At 41.9% G+C, this 24,815-nt stretch overlaps 1 protein-coding gene across 2 annotated transcripts in view; it reads left to right on the plus strand.

The window, feature by feature from the left end:
* The window catches only part of paplna (papilin a, proteoglycan-like sulfated glycoprotein), a 42,616-nt gene continuing 17,801 nt past the window's right edge, over positions 1 to 24,815 (plus strand). The window contains exons 1-17 of one of the 2 annotated variants that reach the window (XM_048190333.1): positions 1 to 138; positions 2,764 to 2,801; positions 2,888 to 2,974; positions 5,775 to 5,878; positions 7,939 to 7,999; positions 8,659 to 8,761; positions 9,939 to 10,069; positions 11,310 to 11,433; positions 11,516 to 11,596; positions 11,680 to 11,852; positions 12,206 to 12,329; positions 16,550 to 16,676; positions 16,869 to 16,940; positions 22,940 to 23,144; positions 23,766 to 23,942; positions 24,050 to 24,200; positions 24,640 to 24,723. In XM_048190333.1, coding sequence (XP_048046290.1) covers positions 2,924 to 2,974; positions 5,775 to 5,878; positions 7,939 to 7,999; positions 8,659 to 8,761; positions 9,939 to 10,069; positions 11,310 to 11,433; positions 11,516 to 11,596; positions 11,680 to 11,852; positions 12,206 to 12,329; positions 16,550 to 16,676; positions 16,869 to 16,940; positions 22,940 to 23,144; positions 23,766 to 23,942; positions 24,050 to 24,200; positions 24,640 to 24,723 — 1,768 coding nt within the window. In that variant the 5' untranslated portion in view covers positions 1 to 138; positions 2,764 to 2,801; positions 2,888 to 2,923. The remainder of the gene's footprint in view (positions 139 to 2,763; positions 2,802 to 2,887; positions 2,975 to 5,774; positions 5,879 to 7,938; positions 8,000 to 8,658; positions 8,762 to 9,938; positions 10,070 to 11,309; positions 11,434 to 11,515; positions 11,597 to 11,679; positions 11,853 to 12,205; positions 12,330 to 16,549; positions 16,677 to 16,868; positions 16,941 to 22,939; positions 23,145 to 23,765; positions 23,943 to 24,049; positions 24,201 to 24,639; positions 24,724 to 24,815) is intronic. The other variant, XM_048190334.1, reaches the window with a different exon arrangement.

The following is a 24,815-nucleotide window of genomic DNA, read 5'->3' on the forward strand; positions in this document are numbered from 1 at the left end:
GTGTGTGTGACGCACTGTGGACATTTAACACCAGTCTTCTCTCACGCGCCTCAGAGGGAACAGGAGAGCTCAGAGAGCAGATTCATCACCGTGAGATGCGAACATCAGCTCTGTTTTCTTTCGACATCCGGGAAAAAAGTGAGTTATATGTGTGTGACTTTGCTAATGTTCATTTCTTTCAGTGTGTTTCTGTGTGAGACTAAAAGTTTTTGACGTTCTCGCTGAAACATGAGCATCAAACCCTGTTGAGTGATAGTTTGATCTCTGATGAGGGTTAATGTGTTTAACTGGGGCTGGATTATTTGTTAAAAAGAGTCTTAGCAGTTTTCTTCATCTGGATGAATGCCGTCATTGGATGCAATTTTTAAAGAAAAAAGAACAAAAACGTAGAAACACTGAAATGAAAGTAAACGGTAAAAGAGCAACGGATGACATTAAATGAAACAAAGCAAGTTCAGATTAATCAATATATATATATATATATATATATATATATATATATATATATATATATATATATATATATACTTTATAACCGTTTTTGTTATGTAGCAATATTTTAATCACCCTTTACAGTTACTTAAATAGTCTCGTGTAATTTAATTAACAACATTATTTGATTAACATGCTGTTTGGTTTTAGATGCATATCATCCTGACAGTCATAAACTGGCTTCTTGTCAGATTTATAGTCTTGGTATATTTGTAGTTGCATGTTTTGGCAATATGTGATGACTGTATGCTGTGTTAATGGGAGAGATTACATAAGTAAAGTTTTTATCTGTGGGCTCAAAATCACCTATAGTCTTCTTCTCACTTCAGAAAGTCTCATCTTAGCAGATGGCAGCATGCTCAGACAGGCAGCAGAACAGCCGTTTCTTACAATAAAGATCATTTGTAGCTTGTTTCAGACTGATAGAACATGATTTGTTGCTTAATTACTCAGAAGTTTAACGTACATTGGTGGATATTGAAGAGCTTTCACTGTTGGCCGCCCCAGATGACAGGTCCGGTCATTTCCTGTGCCACACACAAACCACATCACTGCAACATCACACACATTCAGACATTATGAACTGGCATGTGGGTTTGAAGTGAACACAGGATGATGATGAATTGGGATTTGAATTTTAGAAATTTAGGTCCTGAATTGCAATGTAAAGAAATTCATCACACTTGTGATTTTGATATGTAGAGTAATATTTTTTCTCAACTGAAACTAAACTAAAGTTGAGTTGAAGCTATGGTTGGCCACCTGAGGCAGATTTTGGGTCTTTGCACTGGGTGTGATGTTCATTTTATTTGCGATCTCAATAAATCTTAGCCTCTGAAATTCTGGCAGTGTCGAAAATTGTGCATCACAGTCATGAAAGTGCTTCTGTGTACTACAAGGTTATTGGGACCTAAGGCTTGGTCATGACGTGCATCATGCAATCTGATGTACAACCGTTCCAAAATAAGTGATGCATCCATCAAAACAGTATCCTGTTTGCTACTTCAGTTCTAATCAGTATTTGAATATGAATTTTAAAGTCATTCTAAAGACTGGAATACAGTATGCGACTTTTGCCAGGATGATTTACAATCTTAAAAATATAGGTTCAGAAAGAAACACCAAACCAACGTCAAAGAACTATAGTGTTGATGAAAGCCATAAAGCTGTGTTTGAACACACTGCAAAGACTACAGTCGATAACCAACTAGCATGTGCGTTCTGCACCTGCATGAAAGGAAATAACTGTATATCAGCAGGTATCAATAGTTTATATTCATCATTCAAACAGCGCTTGCTTACCATTTTGAATATCAGTCATGCTGATCACTTTCTTCATTCCAGGGTGTTATGAAAATATTTGCGTATTGAACTGATGACATAAAATTAGAACAGCCTTCTGTCTGTACCATCTTGACTTCTTTGCTCGCTGTCATCACTTTGATTTTTATTCTCATGCACTGACTCATTTGCTAAACTGAACAGTTAATCAGAGTGATCTCCCTCACCGGCAGCCCGACTACAGCCGACGTGTGGAGCACACTGCAAAAACTAGCCTGACAGACGCTCACCGACAGCCCAACATTGGCCATTAGAAGAACTGTTTTTTGGTTCTTCAAAGAACCTTTCTGTGAGCAGTTCTTAAAAGAACCATTTTTTTCTTAGTGTGAAGAACATCTTAATAATCGGAAGAACCTTATTCCACCTTAAAGAACCTTTTGTGCAATAGAAAGGTTCTTCATGGAACCATCAATGCCAGTAAAGAACCTTTAAGAGTACACAGTCTGGTTGAGTCAACACTAGTTGCCAAATTTCTGAGGCATTATACATATTTTGGGAAATCTGAGTTGACTAATATCACAGAAAAATGTGTGTATGACAGGCACAGATTTTTTGTTTGTTTGATTGTTTTATTTACTTCAGACTGAATCAGTTCAGTTGGAGGATGTCAAACATGTCTGATATTTTGAGCCAATTTTAGAGCACATGTTTTCATTTGTTTCTGTGTGAATTTTTGTGTTTGGAATGACTTGAAAGTTCGGAAGTGTGTCGTTTAGTGTTTGATGCCCTGTTTTGTTTTTTGTTTTTTGTGCAAATGTCAAATGATATTTGAAGAGGATGTTTGGCAGGCGTTCCTACTAATGTTTTTTTTTTTTTCTTCATAATTAATGTTTTCAGATGAGGTGATGTGTCTTGTCTGTTTGAGCATGCACAGCTTCAGGGGCTTTTCCAAATCAACAGAAAACTAACACACACCTTTGTCTGTTGCAGGACGTTGGGTGTGTGAGCATTGAATTGGCACAAAGCAGGTATGTTCTACACGTGTCATGTGGGCATAATATTGTGTGGCGCAGGTGTTGTCTTTTCATCATATCTGCTGTGTGCTGTACCATAGTGCTGCATCAGTGAGGATTCATCAGGAGCGATCAGGATGCTGTCGGTTGTGGTCTGTCTGCAGCTGTTACTGGCTTCTGTTTTTATGGTGAGTGAAATACTGCAGTACACTACAACCAATAAATTACACTAGCTTCACCATGAAATGTACATTACAGCTACGAAACCTGAAACAGAGACGTGTAACCAGTACATGGTGTGAGAGAACAAACCTCATCTACTTTTCTTCTTTTAAAATCATGATTTTACCAGATATACACTTAATGTCACGTGTGGGTGCTGTAGAGACACACTGGACGAAGGAATAGAAAATCAAAACAGTCTTTATTAATATCCACCCTCTAAAACTCAGCAGATAACAGAAACACTTAACATCGACGATAACAGACAAACAAACTAGGGAAACATCAAAACACAGGTATGAAGAAGGCCATGATTACAGCATATAGACACGACAATACTGGAAAACTGAATGGAGCAGAAAGAGGAACTTAAATATGCAGTGATGATGACAAAATAACAGGTGTGATGATTTAATCAGTGTCCATGACAACTAATGACTAGTGGGAAACTAGAACAAAGGAAACAGGTAGCTGAAGAGAAACAAACTAAAAGTTCAAGAGAATGAAAGTAAACACAGATCGTGATAGAATGGCCCCACCTGGGAAGGTTCTGGATGGGTGGACGAGGGTCTGGCGAGGCGCTGGAAACTGATAGGCGAACAGGTGGGCGGAAACAGGGCGGAGCAGATGGCCGAAGAAGCCATGGAGTTGAGGATGGGGGATGAACCCACGGAGGAGTTGACGGTGGGAGTAGCCATGCAGGAAATGACAGTGGAAGGACCCATGGAGGCGTGGATGGTGGTAGGATCCAGGGAACAGATGGCCGACGAGATCTCAAAGCGAACCAGGAGACAGCTATGAGGGAGGCAATCCAGGGCAGCAGTGATGGAGGGAGGGGCCAAGGTGGTAGTTGGAGCACCAACTAACAGCGATGACACCTGGAAATGTAGAGGCCCAGGCGGAGTCTGTGGGACAGAGAGACCTGCTGACATGGAAGGACTGGAAGGCCAAGGCGGAGTCCCAGTGACGAACAGCTAAAGTGGAGCCAGGGTGCTGGAGGACTGAGGCAATGCTGGTGTAAGTGAGAACAGAGGCAGAGTCAGGGGGAAGGAAGAAACCTGATGGAGCCACAGGGGTGGAGGGATGAGGCGCAGCCGAAGGCCGGAAGTCCATGGTGAGGGTAGAGTGATGACTGATCAAGATGGAGCCGGTGGGACGAAGGAGCCTGGTGGAGCTAAAGGGACGATGGTCCCAGGTGGAGCCGAGAGGGCGAGGAACCAGGGCAGAGCTGATTGGTTGACAGGCAGAGGCCAGGACTCCTCATGCCAGGGCAGGGCTGGGGACAGGAAGCCCCAAAGCAGATTAGGGCTGCATGTCAGGGCTGGAGTCAGCAGTGGCAGAGCTGAGGGAATTGCTGGCAACGAAGAACACTCTGATGGTTGAGACTGGTGGCGACGATGAACTAGGGCTGGACAGGACCAGCAGCGATGAAGGCATAGAAGATTCCGAGCTGGATGGGACCAGCGGCGATAATGAAGACAGAGGTGACAAACATACATGACAGACATACATTTGTGCAGGAAGGGACCAGCAGCAGAGAAGGTTCGTGGGTGGGAACGCTGGGAAGCACTACCTCTGCTTCCAAGTCTATCATCCATTCCTTTGAATCCAGGTCCACCAAAACCCCCACTTTTGCGGATGTCATGGCCGGCTCACACACCTGGTCAGCCGGGACCTCGGACTACTCCTCTGGGATGGATGTGGCTTCTGGCTCTAGCTCCATAGCAGGCATTGGCTCAGGCTCGATCTCTGTGGTGGGAATCAGCTGATTCTCCAGCTCCTTATCCACAGTGGGAGCTGGGCCTGGCTCTGGGGTGGTGACGGATGTTGAGTGGGGCTGAATGCTGGCGGTGGGATCCTCTTCTACTTCATCCACTGCAAAAGAAGATATGTCGACCCACAGGGCGTAGCTGATGTACTCGGCCTGTGTCCAGCAGGAGTTTCCCTGAGGCATCACCACTAGTAGTCCAGACCTATCCAAAATCCCTCCATGAGCATGATGTCATTGCAGACGGCGAGGTGGCTGGCATTAATTAACTCCTTCCAGTACTCTTCCAGGTCTCTTCCTCCTTGGAAAATTAAAATCATAGCCCCGTTGGGCTTGGAAAATCTCCCCATTGGAGCTATGTTTATGGTTATTGACTTCACTTTTCAGGTCCAGTATTCTGTAACATTAAAGATACAAAAGGTTCCAAAACAAAAGTTTTTATTAAGTAAAACAAACTCAGGTTACCCACAGGTGCGAAGAAGGTAGCGAAACAGCATGTAAACAATACTGGACAACTGAATGGAGCAAAAAGAGGAACTTAAATACACAGTGATGATGACAAAATAACAAACAGGTGTGATTATTTAATGAGTGTCCATGACAACTAATGACTAGTGGGAAACGAGAACAAAAGAAACAGGCAAATGAAGAGAAACTAACTAAAAATCCATATTTTCTCTTTATTTATAATGAAATAGTATGTAGTTAATGTTTTATAGATATTCTAAACTGATCAAGAACAAAAACGTTCTGGTAAATATTAGTATCGGATTGGCAGTGATATCAGCAGATACTCAAGATTGCGGAGTCGGTTTCGGACATGAAAAAGTGGTATGGAGCCATCCTTAATCTCAGCATTTCCCATTCATTATACAATCTATTATAATCAGATGTACATCACAATGAGGAAGAAAATATCTCCCGCTACTTCTGTTTCATTGCATTTTTAACTTCATATGTTATTTGATAGAAACGCATGATTTCTTAACTGTTTATAGCAACCCACTGGTGATTTCTGGGACGAGTGGGGTCCGTACGGAGAATGCAGTCGCAGCTGTGGCGGTGGGGTTACCCTGAGGACCAGGCGGTGTGTAACCCAGCGGTAAGTGGACTTTGTCTTTGAGAGACTCTTTTATTTACTGTAATTGTAATAACACTTGAGTTGTGTCACCCAATGCTTCAAGGGTAGAACAGATGTCACAGAGTTTATAGTTCACCCTTGAATACCTCTTCTCCTTTATAGAGAAGCCTCATGGGAACCATCCCTGTCCTTAAGTGATATAAATAATAATAATATCTCTTTTTCTAAGATATTATTTTACACACTTAACTTTGATGAAATGTTCCGTCATTTATGACACAACCGCTTCCCCCGCCATTGATGAGTTACTCCGGCAATTTGTGTTTTCGCTGTTATACAGTAGGGGGCACTGTTATGGATTTTCAGAAACAGTACAGCATCTCTGAATCCAAAAACAAGCAAAGAATAAGATCTGATTAAACCAGAAGGTGGATGTTTACGAGAGGTTTACGACTGTGCAAGCTTTGGGGTGTTGATGGACTCGATCTCTGATAATTCATGTTTTGATCATCGCTCTGAAGTCTTTGACAAAAATGTGATTTTCTCAGTTTTTTGTTCGACTTTTTTTTTTCTTTTTTCCTCCCACAAATTCAAGTTTTGATTAAAAAAGAATGAAGCTAGAATGCTTTTGTTTTCTGTTTAAAAGCAGAGGCTCTGTTCTTCACTGTTTACATTGAGTGTCTACAGTGTTTATTCAATAAAATATTCTGGTCATGAAAGTTGTGAATATGATCAAAAACTTAAAAACTGGCAACTTAAAACTAAAACGCTGACAGGGAAAGAGTTCTTTATAGTGGACAAAGTTTCTTTAGATTATTAAAATATTATTTACACTAAAGGAAAATGTGTTTCTTTTAAGAACTGTTCACTGAAAGATTCTTTATGGAACTCGAAACGCTTGAAACAGTTCTTTTGTCACACACTGGTTTAGTCAAGTATGCAAGGTCAAGTATGCACTTTAAGTGGAACTCGTTACATTGTATAATTATGCGTTTGAGTGATAGGGACTTGGCTGGGGAAAGTCTTCACCAGGACATTGAGAGCTTTGGCCATAAATCTGGGTGTTGGAATCTGGTCTGCTTGTTCTGTCTTGTATTTTACTCTGTGAATGGTGCTTATGAAAATGAGGAAGATTGTCCATCAACTTACCACTCCTCTTTAAATTATTTGCCTAGCCCATATTTATTTAGTAAATGATACTTCTGTGGTCTAATACAAACCCATTGCCCATGCCTATAGAAACTGAACAATACAAACGGTATTTCTACCAGTCCGAATCTGTTCTGTCTGATCTATGCTACTGTATTTGAATGAAGTTAAAATGCATGAGAAATCTAACAATCTATGAGTGTCACAGTTTCCCAGAAACAGTTTTGACATTGATCTCAGTAACTTGGAAGAAATGTGAGCTCCTAAATACACTTCTCGCTCAACACAAAAACGTCCCCCTGAGGCGATCTTTCTGAGACTTTCAGACATCTCTCTTCCAGCTTGTTGCAAGTGTTTATACCTGTGCGCTCTAGTCTCGCCGGCTGAATGAATCAGGCACCACGCCCTGACAATATTACTGTCTGTCATGTGCTGACTTAACATTTAGAAATACTGGAAAGTCCATGCAGCTGTATCCGCTCATTAATAATGTTATTGATGCATGAGTACAGAAGAACAGGATGACGTGGAGCAGGTTGAGAATTTCTTGTGAATTTGTTGTGTCTCAGAAGAGATTGAGGCATCAGCCCTCAACACACCCATAAACACTTATGATCTCTGTGCGTTTGTGTGTCTGTGTGGGTGTGTGTTTCGTTAGTGAGGGTGTGCGTTTGTATGCATCCTTAGACATGTCTATAATATGAGACACTTGCTATTTTAGGGGGTTTTTTTTACACTTTTGAAGTCCAAATGAGGCAGAAGTCTTATAACATGCATCATGTTGTGGTCGACTGATATAAGGCCGATATTATCGGCTGATATTTAGCAGTTTTTAATTATCAGCATCAGGCTTGGCCAATAAGTGTTGTGAGTGGGACTTTTATTTTGACAGCGCTGTGCCATCTTTGTACTCATCTGTCCTCTCTCTGCAGGACTGATGGTGGTCACAGCTGTGTGGGTCCAGATAAGTCCCATCGCTCATGTAATGTCCAGGTACACACCAAAGGTCTTCTACTCAATGACCCATGTGAATCTTTATTTAAATATCTTAATTAAATCTTATACTTGATCAATTAATGGCATTCATATATTTGAGAATTATTCTTTTTTAGCATTGTATATTGATTTTTTTAAATTATTATTTTTTTTTTACATAATTAATATTTACACTTTAGTTTAAACGCTTTGGGTCTCTTCAAGAGTCTCTTCTGCTCACCTGCATTTATTTAATCAAAAATACAGTAATAAAAGTGAAATTGTGAAATATTATTACAATGTAAATCAGCTGTTTTCTATGTGAATATATAGTAAAGTGTAATTTATTCCTGTGATCAAATAACATGATTACTCCAGTCTTCAGTGTCACATGATCCTTCAGAAATCATTCTGATATGATGATTTGATGCTCAGTTATGAATGTTGAAAACGGTTGTGCTGCTTCATATTTTTGTGGCAACAGTGATACTTTTTATTTTTAAAGATCCTTTGATGAATAGAAAGTTTAAAAGAATTATAAAGAATTATTTACTCTCACTTTTGATAAATATAATGCATGCTTGTTGATTAAAAAGTATTAATTTCTTTAAAACAATCTTTCTGACCCCAAAGTTTTGAACGGTAGTGTATGTGATCTGAATTCTCTGAGTTATCAGGACTGTCCGGAGGGATCCAGGGATTTCAGAGAAGAACAGTGCTCTCAATTTGATGGCACTGATTTTCAAGGAAAGCGCTACAAATGGCTGCCATATTATGGTGGTATGTACAGACAGGAAGTGATTTTCTGTGTCAGGGCTGATAGTTCCCCAAATTTTTGACTATTGTACAACTGGAAGTTTAGCAGAATGTTTAACATCCTGCTTTTTACTTTTTCCACACAATAACATCATAAAATAATGATGTACCATGTTCATTTACCCAAAAATGAGGATTATTTAATAATCAATTAATCAAATTAATTTAATAATTAGCACTCAAATAAATATATAAAAATATAAATTGCACATAAGACAGTTTTTATATAAACGTTCTAAGTATATAATTATACATACATTAATCAAGACAATAGGTTAAGTAAAAATACAATGAATAGGTAATGTTGCATGACATGTTTACAAGCTGTCTTTCTGCGTTTGAAACACTGATTGATTGATTACATGAGACGTGATTCAGAGTTGTTCTGTATCTTCTGATGATCGTTCATGTTTATTTGGTGCTGTAACTATAGTAAAGAGGAAGAGATGATCGCTTCAACTACAGGGATCTGTCACCACACATTTAAGAGCCACAAAACCACATTTATTGACTGAATTTCGTAAGAAAATAGACAGAATTTGAAAGATGTGTCTTTGTTTCACATCAAAAGTAACAAAGCACAGAGCTTATTGTGATTATTGGATGTGAGGCGCAACAAATAATGTTTACTGAAGTTTTGTGCACACATCAACTGAAAACAGCACAGACTAAAAGATCTCGCTTCATCAAAACGAAGATCGATTCAAATCAAGAAATCGATATTGCAGCCCAGCCCTCGTGTCCACACCGCTGACATGTTACATGTTGAAGCTTATCAATGTTTTTCACAGAAAAGACACTGACACAGTCAAAATACGCCATCAGAGAAGTGATAATTTGGTCATTTATTTCAGCCTACCAAAATTGCATCATTTTCAAACTGAAAATTCATTTTTGGCCCCCAAAAGTTCAGTGCATGACTAATATAAAACTAGCCCATGTGATGTGTGTGCTATATTTCATGCTTTCAATGCTACAGCATTTACAATGAATGTGACATAGTTTTGTTTCATTTTATCTACATTCTTAAAGATCATGTAGATCTAAATAGTGTTTTATCTCTTTAATGTTTTGGCTCTTTGCCAGTATTCTGTACAGTGACAGTGCTGATGTTAAGCTGAATCTTCTTTCTTCTGTTCAGGAGAGAATCCCTGTGAGTTGAACTGCATTCCCAGAGGAGAGAATTTCTACTTTCGCCACAAGTCTGCGGTGGTGGACGGCACACCCTGCCACCCTGGAGGAAAGGACATCTGTGTGGACGGGCTCTGTAAGGTTAGCACAGCGATCTTCTAGAACACTCAACGTTATCGCTTATTTTAAACAACTTACGTTTACATTTATGCATTTTGCAAACACTTTTATTCAAAGCAACTTAAACAAGAGGATCAATAAAAGAGACAATAATATTCGCAATAACAATACCAACCTACCTGAGTACAGACTAAATCTTTTTTTTTTTTTTTTTTGACGAAAAAGTGTTTAATTTATCATAATCATTAGTGATGCACTGAAATTATTTATTTAATGAAACATCAAAACCGAAATTAAAGTTCTCATTTAGCCAAAAACCAAAATTAATAATAAAGTTTACTTAATAATCAATTAATCAAATTTAATAATCAGCACTCAAATAAAAGCTGAGTTGTATATAAAACTTTAAATATAAAACTTTAACTTTTAATAAAGTTTTTATATACATTTTTAATGATATATTAGTTCGTTGTTGAAATATATACATTTAAACGGTTGCTGTTTAAATTAAAACTTGTTTCATGACAGATTTATTCAAATATACATTAAATACTGAAGACAACAGGTTAAAATAGCAAAAATGAACTAAAAATAAAACAAATATGTAATTTAGTAGTGCATATATTTAGCCAAAAGCACCTCTTTAGACTTATTATTTCTAGTTGACTAATGAGTTTATGGACATTGAATGGCTTTCCTGAAGTAAATGTGAGATCACGTGTTTACAGGCGGATAATTTATGCGGTTGAAACACTGATTGAAACAAGAATTTTTGTTCTAGAAATTTTTGCAAATTATTGCAATTTTCTTTGTTCTAGACATTTATGCAAATTATTGCATATTTAATTAGATAATGCCTTGTTTGCATATTTAAACAAAACATTTCAGAAAACTTGTAATACGAAAAATGTTTGCAATTTTTTAATGTAATCAACAATCAACTGGGGAAGTATGGTGATATCTATTAGTTAATTTTTACCCTATTCACCTGGGGTGTCTCGCCTTAAAAACCTTGCAGATACACTGAAGACAGTGAACAGTGAAAACATGAACTTTATTTATTGTGTCAAAAAATGTAAGAGCCTTTAATTGCCTGTTTGAGATTTCTCCGTGGACATGGAGAGCCTTATGGGCGTGGAGTTGAACAATAGAATCCTTGTGAAGAAGCGCAGCCTCAAACACTGTCCCTGTATTTCGCCGTGACTGTGAAGGGTGTGTTGTGAGAACTCTTGCTCCATCTCTGTCCTTCGTCTGCTCACAGCGTCTCGGCTGTGATAACATGCTGGAGTCGCCCCAGGAGGAGGATCCCTGCCTGCAGTGTGGAGGAAATGGACAGTCATGCAGTCCAGTCAAAAACAGTTTCTCAATGCGCAACCTGCCCAAAGGTAAACTCACCTAAGATCCAACCGGATTTAGAAATATATGGACAAATATGCCTAAAAAAGTAGTTTCACCCCTTACCTACAGGTTACAATCAAATGTTCATCATCCCTGTTGGAGCTACCACTATTAGCATCAAGGAAACTGTACCAACACGCAATTACCTTGGTGAGTGTGTGAATGCGATCGCAATCCTAATCTTTTCATCATCAGCATCAACCTTTTTATCATTGCATTTTTTTCTCTAACAGCAATCAAGAACCTGCGTGGCGAGTACTACCTCAACGGACACTGGGTGATCGATTTCTCTCGTGCCGCACACATTGCCAGCACCGTGCTGTATTACCGGAGGGGAACAGAAGGGGAAAACACCCCTGAGATAATCACTGGCCGTGGCCCTACAACTGAGCCTCTGGTGATAGAGGTGAGAGCCAGTTTCAGAGTGAAGCACAGCACTGTGTTCATTTACACGTGTTCAGCTCATGATCCACCAGTGTTTTCAGCATCTCAGAGCGTCTCGAGCAGTTAATGCTGCTCAATATGAACGTGCATTTAGGAATGAAACATGCACCAACCATCTTTACAAACTTGTAATGAGAAGCACATATCAACAAGAGAGAAAAGCTTTAAGGGCTTTTGAAAGACAGCCAATATATATCCAAGACCACTGCAATGAAGAAGAGCCAGTGAAATCAACCTAAACATACTACATGCATCTTTTTTAGGCATTTTTTCACATTGAATACTGTGAGCATCAGTGTCTTTGTTGATCTACAGCTAATCACTCAAGAGGCCAATGAGGGCGTGGAGTATGAGTATTACCTGCCGAACGGACGCTTGACCGAGGGCTACTACTGGAGCTATGGCTCCTGGTCCGCCTGCAGCAAAGAGTGTGGCTCAGGTCAGTGTCAAAGGAAATCTGTCTGTGTTTCACTTCATGCAAGACACTACAGACCACAAATTGTCCTAAATGTACTGTGATTAATCAACTGGTGAAAGTATGGTGATATCTATTAGTAGTTTTACCCTATCGTGTCTTAGGGAGTGTCACTGTAGTTCTGTGAATTTGGAATTACTGCCAGAAAAAGCCAGTAAAGCTTTTTGTGAATTTTGTTAAAAGTGCATTCATTGGTGAAGATTTGTGTCACCAGCACACTGGACTGAACTGAACAGGATAGGTAGGGTGTGTTTCGAGGCAAACGGTTACAGCAGAGCACTACATCCTGAGGTATTTAAGCTCAAAAGTGGCACTGTTTGAAGAGCTTGAAGGGCGTGCTTAATTTTTGGCATATTTCATCTCTGATGAAAGGCCAGCCTCATCAGGAGTGTCTAGGCAATCTGGAGGTTATTTCACTAAGGGGCATCAGGAGAAGCGTATCATCACAGCTTGGAAAGACTCCTCTTCGTGGCTTCAAATAAGATGACATGATAATCCAATGACGTATAATAACAGTCTTTATGAATGTCTAGTAAGAAGGAAAGCAGAAAAAGCCTGTGCGCCAAGATAGAGCAGCCTAATCCTTAAAGCGTGTTTACACCATGGACAATTACTATAAAGTTTTAATATTCGATTTAATTCAATGAGAATAGGGAAGTCCACACTACAGCTATAATGATAACGACACAGAGGAACGATAATGTTGGAATTACTCTCAAAACCGCTTTTTTTCCAGCTGATGGATATTAAAAACATTGACAGCCAAGCAGAATCCATCAGACTTTAAAAAGCTTGAACATTTAACTGGTATTTTCTTGTACTTCTGCTTTAATGACAGAGCTGCTCATTTCCAAACTTTCAGTGTTTGGATCAGTGTTAATATATTAAAATAATACAATAAAATAATTACAAATCATTTAAATTCCATAATTTCACAATTCCATAACCAAATCTTCTTACAGGATTTTTTTTTAAACACAGATAGCAATTTATCAACAATATCTACACAATAAAATCTTTTAGAACTTGACTTAACTAGGAAGAAAATCATAAAAATTTCCACAACGTTTTATGATTTTATTCATTTCAATGACTTTCTCAGGTCTAAAAATCACATTTTCCCTCGTGTATCCAACACTGTGAGAATCCTGGTTCATTAACAAAAATGAGTTATTAAGGGAACTAATTACAAAACAGAAATACATCTTTCATTTTGCATTTTTAGTAGTTTTAGGTTATTTTAAAGGGGTTATGAATTGAGAAATCAACTTTTCCTTGAGCTTTTAATACACTATATTGCCAAAAGTTTTGGGACGCTTGCCTTTACGTGCACATGAACTTTAATGACATCCCATTGTTAATCCGTAGGGTTTAATATGGAGTCGGCCCACCCTTTACAGCTATAACAGCCTCAACTCTTCTGGGAAGGCTTTCCACAAGGTTTAGGAATGTGTTTATGGGAATTTTTGACCACTCTTCTAGAAGAGCATTTGTGAGGTCAGGCAGTGATGTTGGCGAGAAGGCCTGGCTCACAGTCTCCGCTCTAATTCATCCCAAAGGTGTTCTGTCGGGTTGAGGTCAGGACTCTGTGCAGGCCAGTCAAGTTCCTCCACACCAGACTCGCTCATCCATGTCTTTATGGACCTTGCTTTGTGCACTGGTGCGCAGTCATGTTGGTACAGGAAGGGGCCATTCCCAATTGTCCAAAATGTCTTGGTATGCTGAAGCATTAAGAGTTCCTTTCACTGGAACTAAGGGTCAAGCCCAACCCCTGAAAAGCAACCCCACACCATAATCCCCCCTCCACCAAACTTTACACTTGACACAATGCAGTCAGGCAAGTACCGTTCTCCTGGAGCCGCCAAACCCAGACTCGTCCATCGGATTGCCAGACAGAGAAGTGTGATTGGTCACTCCAGAGAACACGTCTCCACTGCTCTAGAGTCCAGTGACGGCTGCTTTACACCACTGCATCTGATGCTTTGCATTGCACTTGGTGATGTAAGGCTTGGATGCAGCTGCTCGGCCATGGAAACCCATTCCATGAAGCTCTCTACACACTGTTCTTGAGCTAATCTGAAGGCCACACGAAGTTTGGAGGTCTGTAGCTATTGACTCTGCAGAAAGTTGGTGACTTCTGCGCACTGTGAGCCTCAGCATGCGCTGACCCCGCTCTGTGATTTTACGTGTCCTACCACTTCAAGGCTGAGTTGCTGTTGTTCCCAATTTCTTCCACTTTGTTATGACACCACTAACAAATGACCGTGGAATATTTAGTAGTGAGGAAACTTCAGGAATGGACTTATTGCACAGGTGGCAACCTGTCACGGTACCACGCTTGAATTCACTGAGCTCCTAAGAGCGACACAGTCTTTCACAAATGTTTGTAGAAGCAGTCTGCATGCCTAGTGCTTGATTTATACACCTGTGGCCATGGAAGTGATTGGAACACCTGAATTCAATGATTTGGAGGGGTGTCCCAATACTTTTGGCAATATAGTGTATATAAGAGGTCATCGTACTATAAGAATAACTTCATCATTGCAACGTTAGCCCCGCCCACTGGTGTGTTAGTGAGATGAGGAGGAGAGAAGAGCGATACAGGACTAAAATAACATTACCTTTCAAAGGATCCTAATGCAGGAATATGGTTATTTTCAACACTGAATGTCTCAGTTGAGCTTTATTTATTTGTTTTCGGTACATTTCACTGTGGACTCTTTGGTAAATCAATCGCATTTTGGCGCAAACAGACTTTTACGATATGAACTCGACAGTAATGCAACAACATGTCAGTAACTGTGTTCATTCTAATGCCTGATCTGATATTAATGATTCATGTGCAGTCACATGATCTTTGTCTGTGTGTCAGTAAATCAAACCAGCGACTAAACGCTCAACTTCACCTTGATTCTCTTAGTAGGATGAAAATAATCTGTTATTTAAACTATGATTAAATTATATATAGAAAGAGATCAAAGAACGCTCCCTTTACAATCACTGGAGCTGTCAATCAAACAGAGCGTAGGGTAGGAAAAATGCCTTTTATTTCTAAATCCATTTTTGATGTAAGAAAAGCATACTAACATTATAAGTGCACCCCAGGAAACATTATAAAACAATAAAACAACGCAGTTCATGACCCCTTTAATGTTTTTTGTCTTATTTTAAATCATTTTAAGCCTTCTTGCTGAAGCCCCCTGGTTGAGAAAGGCTACTAATGTTATGTCTCACATGAAGTTGTTATGATTGGGTTTTCTTCCCATATTTGTAATGCATTAATTCATGGGGCCGCAAGGCGCAGCGCAAGTGTGTTTGCTAGTTTGCGTCCGGCGCCGTTCGCGTTTTCCCGTTCAGCGCCTCGTCCTTAAATTAGTAAATGCATTTGCGCCAGTTAGTGCGCCCATGGGCGTGCTGGTCTAAAAAAGAGGTGTGTTCAGGCGCATTGCTATTTTAAGGAGCTGAAAATAGACTGCGCCATAGACCAACTCAAACCTGGTCTAAAGTCTAAAGTCAATGGCGCAATATTTTTTTGTTAGAGCGCGTTGGAAGAAACTGCGCCTCTGGGCGGGTCCACAGTGCGCGTTGACTTTGCTTATTACACACAGGGATGCGCGTCACACAAACATGCCAAATATTAAAAACAAAAGGATTACAGTGTAAAAGAATATTATTGTGTAGGCTACATAAATATAAAAATGTAATGATGAATAGTCATTGCGTGTATTAGAATTAGGCTACCTATTTTCAATTCAGCCTATTACTACTTATAATGATGAACGAAATTGGCTAATTAATTGAACAATCGTGCCAATACACACACATATATATTAACTGACTCATCGCGTGTACGCCATGTAAATAGCAATCCGCCATGGCGCGAGCGCATCTCGCTCTTAAAGGGAATGGGAGATGACACTCTGATTGGTTTATTGAACGTTACGCCCATTACTCATTAAGAGAATAGGGACAACCCATTTAAAAAATGCGCCCCGGCGCACGGCCCGTTTTTCCGTCGTTAAAATAGCAAAAGTGGATTTGGACATGCCCTGAGTGCACCTGCGCCGTGCGCTTTACACTTTGCGTTTAGATCGTTAAAATAGGGCCCATGGTTGGTGAATTTGTATTAAAAAAGGATTTCTACACTTCTCCAATTTTACATATTTTTCTTCCATATATTTTAGGTTACCAGTCCCGTCTTGTCTTCTGTACCATTGATAATGAAGCCTACTCTGATTACCTGTGTGCCTCCCTCCCTCGACCCCTCAGTAACCGCACATGCAATGAGCAGCAGTGCCCACAAACCCACAGGTACATTAACACGACATATTCGGCTAAAAGCCAACTGTAATGCATGTGTTTTGTGCTTTAACAATGTAGTTTTTATTGAATACCAGAAACTGATTTCTGTCGACAAATGTGTTAAAACTGTGCGGTTGCTGTCTGACTTGTGGAGAACCATTGGGTCTCACAGCTTTGGCTGTACTGTTCCTGTTCTGTAAGGATGGCGTATGTGTACGAGCCGCGTTTGTGGAGGCCCATGGAACCACCACGAGTCTATGTACAAGTGTACAGGTAACAGCCTTCAGAGGCTGATATACTGCAGCGCATGACCTCAAACACACATTTGTGTCCAGTCTGTGCAATCTCTCAGGAATCTCAAGTACTTCATGCTCTGGGTCACAAAATCTGGGCTACATCATGATATTTCCTGAAGAATTTTAAGTGTGTAACTGTTTTCCCATCCTCTCCTTGTACGTATATCAAAAACGGATCACCAGTATAACACTGATGTATGTCTTTTATGGCCTCTATGGTCTTAGCTTTTTAGTACTTCAAGTTAAACTAAATAAAAATCTTTTTCTTCTATTATTTAAGTTTTTGTTTAGTTAGCTATAATAACTCAGGCTGGCACAGCTAAGAGATTGTTCACATCATTAATATGTGTTTGAGTTCAGTTTGCACCAGTGTTTCACATGTTTAGTGCGATTCTTATTTGTTAGAGTCTTGTTTGCTTTTGTTCCTTCACATGTGAAGATGAACCAAGGCCTTGGGCAACTGTTCAGCTCAGAGCTTTACATCTCTTTGATCCTCCCTCATGTCAGAGGAGGGTTTTCTCTTTTGCTTTATAGACACTGCAGTCGTTTCACCTCAGTAAATATTTCACCGATTCCTGACGTTCACATGACATGAACTGTGGAGCTCTGAGCTGAGCTGCTGTCTGTGTTCTAGGTAGGGAATTGTCTGTTTCAGTGTCTATTTTGTGGGCACTATAGATCTGTTTTCTATATATATAGATTTTATATACATGATGGCCCTGATTTACTAGGATCAGAGAGTACTAATTAGTGTTTGCACTTAGTTGAAGAATAATTGCACAAGTGATGATACATGCATATAGGTTGGATCCCTCTTTTAAAACGAGGCTATTGCATGTGGAGGTTGTACCAAGTACCAGCCACAGCTCTCACTGAATGCCATCATTTATTTATTTATTTCATAATACACTGTATATAGGCTTACACTACCATTCAAAAGATTGGGGTCAATAAGTTTTTTTTGTTTGTTTGTTTGTTTGTTTGTTTTTTTAAGAAAATAAATAATTTATTTATTATTCATATTTAAAATATATTTTATTTGTTTTATTCAGCAAGGATGCATTCAATTTATCAAAAGTAACAGACTTAGTTTCACAAAAGATTGAGTCTGACCAGGTGCGAGAGCCGAGGATTTTTTTGCCCCTGCTGGTCCCGTGGGGATTAGATGACTTGCTAGTCCATAACATGTCCCAAGCCCTCCCTCCTCAACTGGTCCCACCCTGCCTCCTGTCACCTTTGCTGCCGCTTTTCTCCTTCGCCATCACTGGTCCCGCCCAGCCTCAAGTGTCCTTCACCACCACTGGTCCCTCCCAGCCTCAAGCGTCCTTCGCCACCACTGGTCCCTCCCAGCCTCAAGTGTCCTTCGCCACCACTGGTCCCTCCCAGCCTCATGTGTCCTTCGCCACCACTGGTCCCTCCCAGCCTTAAGTGTCCTTCGCCACCACTGGTTCCTCCCAGCCTCAAGTGTCCTTCGCCACCGCTGGTCCCTCCCAGCCTTAAGTGTCCTTCGCCACCACTGGTCCCTCCCAGTCTCAAGTGTCCTTCACCACCACTGGTCCCTCCCAGCCTCAAGTGTCCTTCGCCACCACTGGTCCCTCCCAGCCTCATGTGTCCTTCGCCACCACTGGTCCCTCCCAGCCTTAAGTGTCCTTCGCCACCACTGGTTCCTCCCAGCCTCAAGTGTCCTTCACCACCACTGGTCCCTCCCAGCCTCAAGTGTCCTTCGCCACCACTGGTCCCTCCCAGCCTTAAGTGTCCTTCGCCACCACTGGTCCCTCCCAGTCTCAAGTGTCCTTCACCACCACTGGTCCCTCCCAGCCTCAAGTGTCCTTCGCCACCACTGGTCCCTCCCAGCCTCATGTGTCCTTCGCCACCACTGGTCCCTCCCAGCCTCATGTGTCCTTCGCCACCACTGGTCCCTCCCAGCCTTAAGTGTCCTTCGCCACCGCTGGTCCCTCCCAGCCTTAAGTGTCCTTCGCCACCACTGGTCCCTCCCAGTCTCAAGTGTCCTTCGCCACCGCTGGTCCCTCCCAGTCTTAAGTGTCCTTCGCCACCGCTGGTCCATCCCAGCCTCAAGTGTCCTTCGCCACCACTGGTCCCTCCCAGCCTCAAGTGTCCTTCACCACCACTGGTTCCATCCCAGGCTCAAGTGTCCTTCGCCATCACTGGTCCCTCCCAGCCTCAAGTGTCCTTCGCCACCACTGGTTCCTCCCAGCCTCAAGTGTCCTTCGCCACCACTGGTTCCTCCCAGCCTCAAGTGTCCTTCACCACCGCTGGTCCTGCCCAGCCTCAGGTGTCCTTCACCACCACTGGTCCCTCCCAGCCTCAAGTGTCTTTTGCCAAGTGTCCTTCGCCACCACTGGTTCCTCCCAGCCTCAAGTGTCCTTCGCCACCACTGGTTCCTCCCAGCCTCAAGTGTCCTTCACCACCGCTGGTCCTGCCCAGCCTCAGGTGTCCTTCACCACCACTGGTCCCTCCCAGCCTCAAGTGTCTTTTGCCACCGCTGGTCCCTCCCAGCCTCAAGTGTCCTTCACCACCGCTGGTCCTGCCCAGCCTCAGGTGTCCTTCGCCACCACTGGTTCCTCCCAGCCTCAAGTGTCCTTCACCACCGCTGGTCCTGCCCAGCCTCAGGTGTCCTTCACCACCACTGGTCCCTCCCAGCCTCAAGTGTCTTTTGCCACCGCTGGTCCCTCCCAACCTCAAGTGTCCTTCACCACCGCTGGTCCTGCCCAGCCTCAGGTGTCCTTCACCACCACTGGTCCCTCCCAGCCTCAAGTGTCTTTTGCCAAGTGTCCTTCGCCACCACTGGTTCCTCCCAGCCTCAAGTGTCCTTCGCCACCACTGGTTCCTCCCAGCCTCAAGTGTCCTTCACCACCGCTGGTCCTGCCCAGCCTCAGGTGTCCTTCACCACCACTGGTCCCTCCCAGCCTCAAGTGTCTTTTGCCACCGCTGGTCCCTCCCAGCCTCAAGTGTCCTTCACCACCGCTGGTCCTGCCCAGCCTCAGGTGTCCTTCGCCACCACTGGTTCCTCCCAGCCTCAAGTGTCCTTCACCACCGCTGGTCCTGCCCAGCCTCAGGTGTCCTTCACCACCACTGGTCCCTGCCAGCCTCAAGTGTCTTTTGCCACCGCTGGTCCCTCCCAACCTCAAGTGTCCTTCACCACCGCTGGTCCTGCCCAGCCTCAGGTGTCCTTCACCACCACTGGTCCCTCCCAGCCTCAAGTGTCCTTCACCACCGCTGGTCCCTCCCAGCCTCAAGTGTCCTTCACCATCGCTGGTCCCTCCCAGCCTCAAGTGTCCTTCACCATCGCTGGTCCCTCCCAGCCTCAAGTGTCCATCACCATCGCTGGTCCCTCTCAGCCTCATGTGTCCTTCACCACCGCTGGTCTCGCCCAGCCTTAAGTGTCCTTCACTGCTGCTGGTCCCTCCCAGCCTCAAGTGACCTTCGCCATCACTGGTCCCTCCCAGCCTCAAGTGTCCTTCGCCATCGCTGGTCCTGCCCAGCCTCAACTGTCCTTCGCCGCTGGTCCTGCCCAGCCTCAAGTGTCCTTCGCTGCTGCTGGTTCAGCCCAGCCTCCCACTCCCTCCTGGCATTCAGTTCCTTGGCCCCACCTCTGCTGGCTCCCTTCAGCCCTTTCACTCCTCCTTCAGTAGCACCTTGGGCTTCCAGGTCACCAGCTCCACCCTGGTGTGTTGATCCCCTGCCTTCACTTCAAGCCTGTGAGCACTAGACTCCACCTAGGCCTTGCTTCCCATCGGCTTCAGCTTGTCTCCATGCTTCCTCGGCTCCACTGTGCTCCATCATCCCTCAGGCTCTGCCTGGCTTCCTCGTCCCTATGGCTCCACCTTGGTCCATCGTTGCTCTGACTTCTGGGTCTCCAGCTATGCCTCAACCCTCCACCCGGCTCTGCCTTTGCTCCGGTTCTGCCATTTTTCTCACTCCCTCCAGGCCTATGGTGTCATCCCGGGTCTTTGTCTCCTTGCCTCTGCCTGGGTCTCTACCCCTTCCAGCTCCACCTCAGTCTGTGAGGCTCCTGGCTCCACCTTGGCTCCTCCCTCCATCGGTTCCATTATGGGCCTTCATCCTAATGGGTCTGCCCTGGGTCACTCCATGGTTCCTTCCTCCATCGTCTAGTCCCTGACTCCACCCTTCATCATCTCCTCCTTGGTGTCTCCCTCTGTTGGCTCCACGGCCTCCTCCTAATAATATCTCACAATATTATTGTTTTTACTGTATTTTTTTGATCAAATAAATGCAGTCTTGGTGAGCATAAGAGTCTACTTTTAAAAACATTAAAAAAGCTACCCCATTTTGAATGTTAGAGTATATTAAAACTATTTATATAAATGTACATATGTTGAATCTTTTGTGAGAATCAACGTATGTATGTTTTATTATGAGATAAAATCTGGCACGTAAAAATAAATATGAATGAATATGACTGACAAGACACTATTCTGAAAGTCTGAAAAACACAGTCCTTAGTAGATCAGCTAAGACTTTTTTTTACATGCAATCCTTTAGTAAATCACGGCCTGCATGTATTATATAGATGTTTTGTTGATGAGTGCACTATATCTGGGTGTCTTTGGTCTTCTGTGTTCTTTTGATTTACTTTGCCTTGAATACCTGAATATATTTGCGTGTGAAACGGAAAGCAGCATTTGATCTTTAAAAACAAAAAAGCCTTTGACTTGTCATGGTGGTGCCCTCTGGGATTTTCCTGTGATGTTTATGTACAGAAACCTGAAGCTGTCATGGTCCCTGAGCAGATCGACCTGCCAGAGAACATGTGCTTTTGCTTTTTGTTGTGGGAAAGACCAAATTCTTTAGTCCCCCGTGACTCATATCTTCATATTTTTTTCTCTCATCTTCAGGTTTCTGGGAGCACCTGCTTGACTTTGACAGGCGAAGTGTTTCTGTTGAACACTTGCTTTGTCCTTCTAATTTTCCAGAATGCACAAATCTTTATATGTTTGTTTAATGTACGTGTAGTGGTAGGCCTATTTGTAAACTATTAAAACACCTTTTGTGTTTTCGCTTGAATATTCTAGGTTAAATGCAATTTCTTGGGCATGCTATCAATTACCACATTAAATAATTTTGACTTTTCTGTAATGTTGTAAAAACAAACAAAATGTTCATGTCCATGTTCATTTCAACATTTACTTTAATATTATTATATATATTATAATTAATATTATTTAATGGGCCTGTGCTGATATGAAATAACAATGACTTAAAACTTAAAAATAACATCTAAATTAAGTGGTTGTATTAATTTAAATAATATTATTTAACATTGCTGAATGCACCTAAATACATTAATTCATACCAACAAAATACATTTTTATGCATTAAATCAAGTAAAAAAAACAGCTCTTTAAGGTAACAATTGCAAGTTACAGGGTGTTTACATTTGTGCACTTAAAGGTTAGGTCACACAAAAATGAAATTTCTGTCATTAAGTACTCACTCTCATGTCGTCCCACCTTTGCTTGTCCTTCCTTTCAAGGTACTAAAGACATTGTTAAAACAATCGATGTGACTGCAGTTGATAGAATCAATAACAAACCCTGTTAACTCAGTTACTTTCGTTTCTTTATCTGTGTTTACCAGAATGGGACCTGTGAGGAATGTTAAAGTCTGTTTACATGGAGCAAACTATACTGCAATTACTTCTGTAATGCATAATCAAATGTTCATCTGCTAGAAAAGTATTCCCACTTCAAAAGCATGGCTTTATGCTTTGACCCACTTGCCACTGAAAGTGCAATACTGTAAATTGCATTTAACAACCGAGAGACAAGTCAAAATATTTTTGTGCTAATAGATCTTAGGTTGTATTTAACCCGGGATATTCATGTAGTCCATGAATGTAAGTGTTCAGCTTCTTTGGGTTAGACTGGCACTGTAAATGCTAGAACTCACTCAGATTGTCCTTGCTTTCTGGTGATGTGTGTGTATGTGTGTCAGCTGGACGACTGGCGAGTGGAACCCGTGTCCGGTGACGTGCGGCGGGGGCCTTCAGGTGAGGAGAGTGGAGTGTACGTCTCACGACTCGGCAGGATCACGAGTGGTTGAGGACTCGCAGTGTGCTGCTTACACTCCCAGACCTCTCAGCCAACAGAACTGTAACATGCAGAAATGCGCTCAATACAGAGTTTCCAGCTGGAGTCAGGTATGTAAACTACATGTAATGCTGTCTGACTGAACCTGCCAGAGTCTTATTTCACACCAAAATCAAAATTAAGTAGAAGAAAATTAAGCCTATTTGTGCATTGTGGTATTATTTTGATGACTACTAAAGGATTAGTTCACTTCAGAATGAAAATTTCCTGATAATTTACTCACCCCCTTGTCATCCAAGATGAGTCAAAAAGAATATATATATAATTTTTAAGCAGAAATACTGAAAAGGTCACACTTGATTTAGGCGGAAGTACCGTAACTCCATCTCATTTTGTCCCCCAAGTTCAAAATCATCCGACATCGTGATTTTACCTTTTTTTGTAAAGGCCGTTTGACTTAGTCTTTATACGTTCACTTTGTAAACACTGAATCGGTACTTCCTCCTACGTCACGTGTGACCTTTCCAACATGATTATGTAATGTTAAGATAAGATATTTCTTTTTCTTTGTCTTTTTTTTTTCCTTTTGATTTTTGGGAGAAATTAGAGATCTGTCAGTCTGTAAACTCTTACTAAAGACATTCCTAATATTCCAATGCTTTAAATAGTAATTGATTATATATAATGCAGCAGATTCGTGCATGAACTCAAACCTGTTGATGTTTGTGTAGTGTTCTGTGACGTGCGGCTCTGGGAAACAGATGCGAGATGTGGTGTGTGTGGGTTCAGACGGAGCTTCTCTGGAAGACTATGCATGTGGGACTCAACCAAAGCCACCCAAGACACAGGCCTGCGAGATGCCCGTCTGCAGGAGCCCCATTGGCTGGCATATAGGAGACTGGGGCCTGGTGAGCAATAATCCACACCTCATGTACAGACACACCTTTGGAAATGCATGCACCCTCCCTCTTGATTATATATGACATAACCTTACCTGCTCTCTCCCTCTCTCTAGTGCTCTAAGAGCTGTGGCTCGGGGCTGCGGGAACGGCAGGTGATCTGTTCAGACAGACAGAGGAACATGTACAGGGTAGAGGAGTGCCAGGCCAAACCCAAACCTCCCACCGTTGAGAGATGCAACGCCCAGCCTTGTTACAGGCCTCAGGGTACACAACACCTCTCCACATCACATACGCCTCAGCACATTCATTTGAGCCTTTATATGCTCCCCACATTTCCATTCATGGTAACAGTTTTCTTTCACAATAAATTAATGATTTCTGAAGGATCATGTGACACTGAAGACTGGAGTAATGATGCTGAAAATTCAGCTTTGATCACAGGAATAAATTACACTTTACTATATATTCACATAGAAAACAATAAATTGCAATAATTTTTCACAATATTATTGTTTTTACTGTATTTTAAATAAGATAAATCCAGCCTTAGTGAGCAGAAGAGACTTTCAAAATCATTAAAAAAACTTAATTACTCAAAACATTTGAGAGCAAGTGTAGATGTACAGAACTCTAAAGTGTTTAAATGGGTTTGATCCACATTGTTTATTAAGTTTATCTCTCTCTTTCACATTGGTATGAACAGAGGTTCCCAGCATGCAGGACCCGACAGGTCACGATAACACCGTCCAGGGCTTCCTGCCGTACACCCTTGAGGATCCTTCACTAGGTTGGTTTCTGAGCATAGTTGGCCGTCATACTTTTATCTCATTGTAAGGTTAATCTTGGTCTGATCCCGAGTTCAGTTCTTAACCAGCTTAA

Source organism: Megalobrama amblycephala, linkage group LG5, assembly GCF_018812025.1.
Source record: "Megalobrama amblycephala isolate DHTTF-2021 linkage group LG5, ASM1881202v1, whole genome shotgun sequence".
Taxonomy (NCBI): Eukaryota; Metazoa; Chordata; class Actinopteri; order Cypriniformes; family Xenocyprididae; genus Megalobrama; species Megalobrama amblycephala.